Source organism: Pristiophorus japonicus, chromosome 22, assembly GCF_044704955.1.
Source record: "Pristiophorus japonicus isolate sPriJap1 chromosome 22, sPriJap1.hap1, whole genome shotgun sequence".
Classification (NCBI taxonomy): domain Eukaryota; kingdom Metazoa; phylum Chordata; class Chondrichthyes; family Pristiophoridae; genus Pristiophorus; species Pristiophorus japonicus.
This window is the reverse complement of record NC_091998.1, coordinates 65,187,346-65,194,588: the sequence shown is the minus strand read 5'-3', so window position 1 is coordinate 65,194,588 and position 7,243 is coordinate 65,187,346. Positions and strand designations below refer to the sequence as shown.

General features: G+C 45.3%; 1 protein-coding gene across 1 annotated transcript in view; it reads right to left on the bottom strand.

The window, feature by feature from the left end:
* Positions 1 to 1,258: 1,258 nt before the first annotated feature.
* LOC139235117 (phosphoglycerate mutase 2-like) overlaps positions 1,259 to 7,243 on the bottom strand; it is a 9,798-nt gene continuing 3,813 nt past the window's right edge. The window contains exon 3 of the mRNA XM_070866302.1: positions 1,259 to 1,577. Within this exon, the coding sequence (XP_070722403.1) occupies positions 1,408 to 1,577 (170 nt within the window). The 3' untranslated portion in view covers positions 1,259 to 1,407. The remainder of the gene's footprint in view (positions 1,578 to 7,243) is intronic.

Below are 7,243 nucleotides of genomic sequence, written 5' to 3'. Positions count from 1 at the left end.
ATTAGACTGTGCTGGCTCTTATGAAGAGTAATCTAGTTAGTCTTACTCCCCTGCTCTTGTTCCATATCCCTGCAATGTTTTCCTCCTCCAAATATTTATCCAATTCCCTGTTGAAGGCTACTATCAAATAGTTTCTACCACGCTGTTAGGCAGTGCATTCCAAATCCTAACCACTCATGTAGAAGTCTTTTCCCATGTTGCCTCTTATCTTTTATCAATTACCTTCAATCTGTGCCCTCTGGGTTATAGACTGGATATCACACCATCAAAACTAGAGTAATGCTTCATGTAAACTGGACAACATACCTGAACCTCAAAAGGAACAGCCCCTCCCATACCAGTGCAACTTTATAACCCTCCCCATTAGTCACACCACCGATCATGACCTGGATGCAAATGCCAGACTGAACGGCACCATAGAATCAGATTGAGATGTTGGACCCTTACTGTCAATAAGAGAGCAGGGACTCAAACGCAAGTGCCAAAAGGAACATAGATGTATTTTAGGTTCAAATTCTGATTAATTGTTCCACTGAACAAGTTTCATTTCAATAAGTGAAGTGATTCAGGTGCAGTTTGGTTATTTGGAATCCAGCAGTTGGAAGGAGCAGGCAGTGAAGAAATCAAATGGGATGTTGGCCTTCATAGGGATTTGAGTATAGGAGCAGGGAGGTCTGACTGCAGTTGTACAGGGTCTTGGTGAGGCCTCACCTGGAATAGTGTGTTCAGTTTTGGTCTCCAAATCAGAGGATGTTCTTGCTATTGAGGGAGTGCAGCGAAGGTTCACCAGACTGATTCCTGGGATGGCAGGACTGACATATGAGGAGAGACTGGATCAACTGGGCCTTTAGAAGGATGAGAGGGGATTTCAGAGAAATTTAAAAGATTTTGACAGGACTGGACAGGTTAGATGCAGGAAGAATGTTCCCAATGTTGGGTAAGTCCAGAACTAGGGAACACAGGTTTAGGATAAGGGGTAAGCCATTTAGGACTGAGATGAGGAGAAACTTCATCACTCAGAGTTGTTAACCTGTGGAATTCCCTACCAGAGTTGTTGATGTCAGTTCATTGGATATATTCAAGAGGGTGTTAGATGTGGCCCTTACGGCTAAAGGGATCAAGGGTATGGAGAGAAAGCAAGAAAGGGGTACTGAGGTGAATGATCAGCCATGATCTTATTGAATGGTGATGGTGATGGAGGCTCGAATGGCCTACTCCTACACCTATTTTCTATGTGATAAACAGAAATAAAAGCAGGTCCAATCATGTCATGTTTAATTTAACATTTCTCGATGATAAATAACTGCTTACAGCAACATTTTACAAAAACATGGTTTAATATCGAGCAGAGGGCTATCGGTCAATGTGGTGTAGTAGTTTGTGGCACTTTTCTCCATTTTCTCAGCTTCACTTCTTGACTTTTCCCTGTGATGCCACAGCTTCCATGGCAGCCTTTACAGTCGCCTCATCACCCAGGAACTGCATGGGTTTGGTGGGCTTCAGGTTCGCATCCAGTTCATATACGATTGGAATACCGGTTGGCAGGTTAAGCTCCATGATCGCAGCGTCTGACAAACCTGGAAAGAGAACAGCAGCAGTGCAATGGCATAAAACCAAAGAGAAGCTTGCCTTCAGCTATACTCCTTTCCTTGGGCTACTGCCTCAACATAGCGATCCACTGAATGAGGATACACACCTTTCCATTCCACACAACTTGCATTTAGATCGCATCTTGAATGTTTGGAAGGGGCCGGGGGGGGGGGGGGAACTGGAGGAGGGGAGAAGTCCCAAGGGCTTCAAGATGCATTAGGAGAGGGTCATCGAAGCAAGGTCAGAGATGTTTGATGAAAGAAAAAAAAAGCAGAAGGGGTCCCAGGGTGGAGTCAAGGTGGGTCAAAACAAAAGGGGGCAGAGTCAGTGGGCCAAAGAGTATGGGACGGTAGAAGTGGCTCCAGGAACGAGGGAGGAGCAAGCTCATTGAAGGATTTGAAGAAAAGAATAGGAGGGAGATTAAATTTCGTGTGTGGAGAGGGAGCCAGTGTGGGTCAGCAAGTGAGAGACAGGATATGGGCCAAGTTTGAGTTTGTGGAGGATGGGAAACCAGAAAGGCAGTCATTGGAATCATCTTAAGACAACAAAAGCATGGGTAGGAATAGTACATGACACCATGGCTTTATTTTAGCCAACTTCATTCCACCCCCTTCTTCCCAGAAGGCATTGCATCATGCCCAAGTGGCCATTCTGCACATTTTAGCTTGGTCAAGTGGATGGTTATTCAGACCCAGTTACAGCATTGTAACTGATACCTGATCCTTTCCCTTCCCACTGTCAGATAATGATCAGAACATAATTAGGAGCAGGAGTTGGCCATTTGACCTCAAGCCTACTCCACCAGTCAATATCATGGCTGATCTGATCTTCGCCTCAACTCCCACTTCCCCCACCCACTCTCCATAACCCTAGACTCCCTTATCGTCCAAAAATCTGTATCGCCACCTTAAATATATTCAGTGACTCAGCCTCCACAACTCCATGGGGCAGAGAATGTGACAGATTCACAACCCTCAGAAGAAATGCCACCTGTTTTAAATGGGCAACTTGATCTGAGACTATGTCCCCTAGTTCTAGATTCCCCTAGGGGGAAAAACATCCTCTGCATCTACCCAGTCAAGCCCCCTCAGAATTTTACATATTTCAATAAGATCATCTCATTCTGCTAAACTCCAGTGAGTATAGGCCCAACCTGCTCAAACTTTCTTCATAAGACAATCCCTTGATCTCAAGAATCAAACTCATGAACCTTCTCTGAACTGCTTCCAATGCAAGTATATCCTGCCTTAAATAAGGACACGAAGTGGGGAATCCTGGCTGATCTTAACCCAGGGATGCTCAGGCCAACTGGTGCATCCCAATCACTGTCTGATCTGAGGTGACTAGCAAACCTACCTACCCAGCACCAATAGCACTAGTGCAAATGGAGCAGGCTTGAAATGGTTAACAGATAGGAAAGATTCAATGCATTGGGAGCGGTGAAGACAGCCACTAGTTTTATGTAGAATCTTGTGTGAATTAAGTGTTTTATAACTCAATTTTCCAACTCTGCTTCATATTAGAAATGTACTTTTTGTATAAATTACATCACAAAAATCACTAGAAAGCTGCTGAAGGAATTCAGTTCAAGTGTTTTGTTTCCTTAGTTTCAAAAGCCACAAGTACAGACTCACAAACGTGGACTGTATGGTTCCCAGACCATTTCATTTCAGCCCAGCTCAAGCACTCTGCACAGACCAAGTTGAGTGTTACAATGACAGGAGCTGCTTGGAATGCCCATGACCTTTACCATGCGAGTCTCTGCTCACTCATGTTACACAGTCTGGGGTAGCCAGCCCCTCTGCACAGTATTTTTAGCATCAGAATCTATCAGAGGGAGCCTGGGATGGGAGAGGAGAGGAGAATGAGACGGGTTGCAGAGTCAGAAATAGCAACATGACCCTTAATCTTTATCATAGGTCAAAGGTTCAAGTGGGGGACATGCAGTCAGAATAGCGATGGCAAGATTGTTTTGAGGACAGTATTTTAAGGACAAGGGGCTAAATTCCGTGATCAGCCACTCCTGAGAAATACCCCACAGAAGGCAGTTTGGGTCAGAGAATCAGCACTGTAGTGTTGCAGGTGTCTCCAGCAGAGAATGCTGCCAATCAATTTACTCACGTACTCCCAAGCAAGATGACTAGACAAAGAGAAACAGCACCATTATTAGAGGGGGAAAAAAAATGAACCCATCTTCTCCCCTCCCCCTTGCATACTCTACCAGGAGTCCAATACCTTTGCTAGAAGGGGTACCAGAGCAGGCTTCCCAGGAGAAAACAAGTTATTGTAGTTTGGGTTTTAGTTTTGCACAAAAAAAAAATTAGTAATAGGCCATACAGACCTTCGAGCCTGCTTCAATCCCCACATTCCGAGTCCAAAACTATTGCTCTCTGCCTTGAATATACTCAACGATTCAACGTCCTCAGGGACAGAATTCCAAAGTTTCACAACCCTGAGTGAAGAAATTCCTCCTCAGTCTTAAATTGCCCACCCCTTATTTGGAGACTATGCCCCTAGTTCTAGACTCGCCAGCCAAGGGATACAACCTCAACATCCACCCTGTCAATTGCCCTCAGAATTTTACATGTTTCAATGAGATCACCTCTCATTCATCTACACTCCTGTCTATCTCAAAAGTATCTGATGTGCACATCCCAGGCACAGAATTCAAATGTGCAAAAATTGTCCCAAATCTTCTTCCCAAACAAAGTCAGGTTAAATATAAAAGAGCTAATGCTGGAGAAGCTCAGCAGGTCAGGCAGTGTCTGTGGAGAGAGAAACAGAGCTAACAGAGAAACAGGCCTGTGATGTTTTGTCAGAACTGGATTTTAAGGTCTTAAGTGTTGATGACTTTATAAAAACTTCACTAGACAATTCTCAAATCTGTCAGATGTGTCAACTCCTGCATTTATTCAGCAGGTGAGTCAGGAGGACGACCGTGCCTTTATATTGTACTCTGGAACACCCAGTAATTCTTCACACTTTTCTTTAATATCCCGGAGGCGATTGATTGGAGAAAAGAACATGACCAGCGGGAGTGCTGGGGGAGACGGTGAATGAATACCGACTATTACTGCTCTCATACCAACTACAACACCATACAAGCCATCAGATTAGGTCCACAACTAGCATGACAGTCCAATCTCTAGTCTGTCCTCCCTGCTAAATGGGAGGCAGTGGTCACAAGTGGCTCCAGTAGCAAGACACATAATCCCACTGGATCTCTGAAGCAATCAGAATCCAACTGTATTTTCAGGACAAAAATATTTTGCCAAATGTGCCAACCATTTTAATTTTTCAAACTGCTCCCCTCCTTTGCTGTGGGATATATACTTCCACCCATAGTGCTCACCTTCTGGCACAATATTCTCTTCGAGCGCCTGGACACGGAGCGTTAGTGGGCTATTCGGCTGTGGAGAGCATGTTCCTGCTCTCACCCGATGTCCGCATCAGTGCAATTTCCAGCAGGCTTCGCTGGACAGTGATCAGGATGGGGGGGGGGGCCATAAAAGCTAAAGAACGTGAAGCCTCTTAATGTTTTGGGACGGCCCCTTCACATGCCCAGTTTGTTTTAGCAGGCGGTACTTGCTACAGACACCCTTCGCTGATTTCTCCCTCCTCGTCTGGAAGCATCGATAATGTTCCCACAAATTTTTTTTGGGTGCGCGGCCAATCACATTTCAGAGCCTGCATGATTTTTCCATTGTAATGTTGCGGAGCAGCCCGCGTGGGACCACTGTGGAGACGCAGTTTAACAGGAACATTGATTAGAGGCCAAGTGTAGCACTTCCAATGCCATCTGCTTCAGATCAACTAACACACAGACTGGCCTGTTTGCCTCAGTACCATGCTGGGCAGTGCAGCACTGGGCTAGAGCACGCTCACTTCAGCTATTCCCAACTCTCACCACTTTGTAACAACTGGATGTGCAAGTTGCAAACAGACCTCCACGTGGATGAATGATTTACTGAACCAGGTTAGCATATCTAGTCACCAGGCTGCAACTTCCAGTTTAAATAAGCATAGACTGATAGGAAGAGGATTTGCTGGGTCACTGCATGGGAAAAGCAGACAAATGCTCTGGTGCCCAGTATGGCCATCCCTTGTACACAGTAAGAGACTGAAGTAAGCAGAGTCCTACAAATTGAACTCTTAACATTAAACAGTTGGAAGCCGTGCACAGTGACAGACTGCGTATCACTGCCCAGATGGCCTTTAGCCGGTTCCAGCTCTGACCCTGGGTGCGAATGAAGTCTTGCATAACTCGACGAGCTGTCCTACAAATGTCAATTGTAATCCACACCACCTTTCAGAGCTGCAGGTTACTTAATCTCAACATTTGATGCAATGGGACCTCGCCCTAGCCTTAAAATGACTTTTAAAGGGCTAGAGTACTCCATGACTGGCAGTAACACATGTGGCTCCTGGAAAGATCAGGTCCATAACCTGTGCAAGGCCACTATAGGCCCAAATCAGAGACTGGAGTCCCACATAGGCCCAGACTAGGCAAGGACAGCAGGGTTCCCTAAAGGACATCAGTGAACCAGTTAGATTTTTACAACAAATCCAACTGCTTCACAGTCACTTTTTAAACGATACTCCTTCCCTCCCCATGGCAGAATCTGAACTCACTTTCTCTAGGTTACTAAACTAGTAATCCAAATCACTTCACTACTTAGGAATACATCACCCTTGGAGACGAGGTGGGAGAAAGCTACCAGAGCCTATGACACTGTGGTCCAGCACCCAGTACCACTTCAGTTCCATGCTACTTACAATCCAAAAGCAAAGTGGCAGCTGGTAACCGCACACTAGCAACATGTCACAGCACAACAAGGAGGAATAGGCCATTGGGCCCCTCAAGCCTGCTCCGCCATTCAATGAGATCATGGTTGATCTGCGAATGCAGCTTTCCCGCCCGATCCCCAGATCACTGCATTCCCCTCAAGTCCAAAAATCTGTCCAGCTCAGCCTTGAATATACTCAACGATTCAGCATTCACAGCCCTCTGGGGCAGAGATTTCTAAAGATTCACCACCCTCCGAGTGAAGAAATTCCTCCTCATCTCAGGGTCTTAACTGGCCGACCCTTTATATGGAGACTATGCCTCCTAGTTCGAGACTCTCCAGGGAAAACAACATCTCAGCATCTACCCTGTCAATCACCCTCAGAATCTTAATGTTTCAATCACCTTACTGTCAAGTTCATGTCCTTGGAGATCCCACGATAGCAGAGTAGGTTAAGTGCACTGGCTGATTTGGTACAGAACCACTGACTTTTTTTTTTTAAAAAGGGGGAAGAATATACAGTACTTGCATTGGAGGGTGTTCAGAGAAGGCTCACTAGGTTGATTCCAGGGATGAGGGTGTTGACTTGAAGATAGGTTGAAACTATACTCATTGTAATTGAGAATGAGGGGTGATCTTATCAAAACATACAAGCTAATGAGGGGGCTCGACAAGGTGGATGCAGAGAGAATATTTCCACTCATACTAAGGAAAACTAAAACTAGGGGACAGTCTCAGAATAAGGTGCCACCCATTTAAAAAACTGAAATGAGGAGGAATTTCTGAGTTATAAATCTGTGGAATTCTCTGTCCCAAAGAGTTGTGGAGGCTGGGTCATTGAATATATTTAAGGCAGAGAGATACAG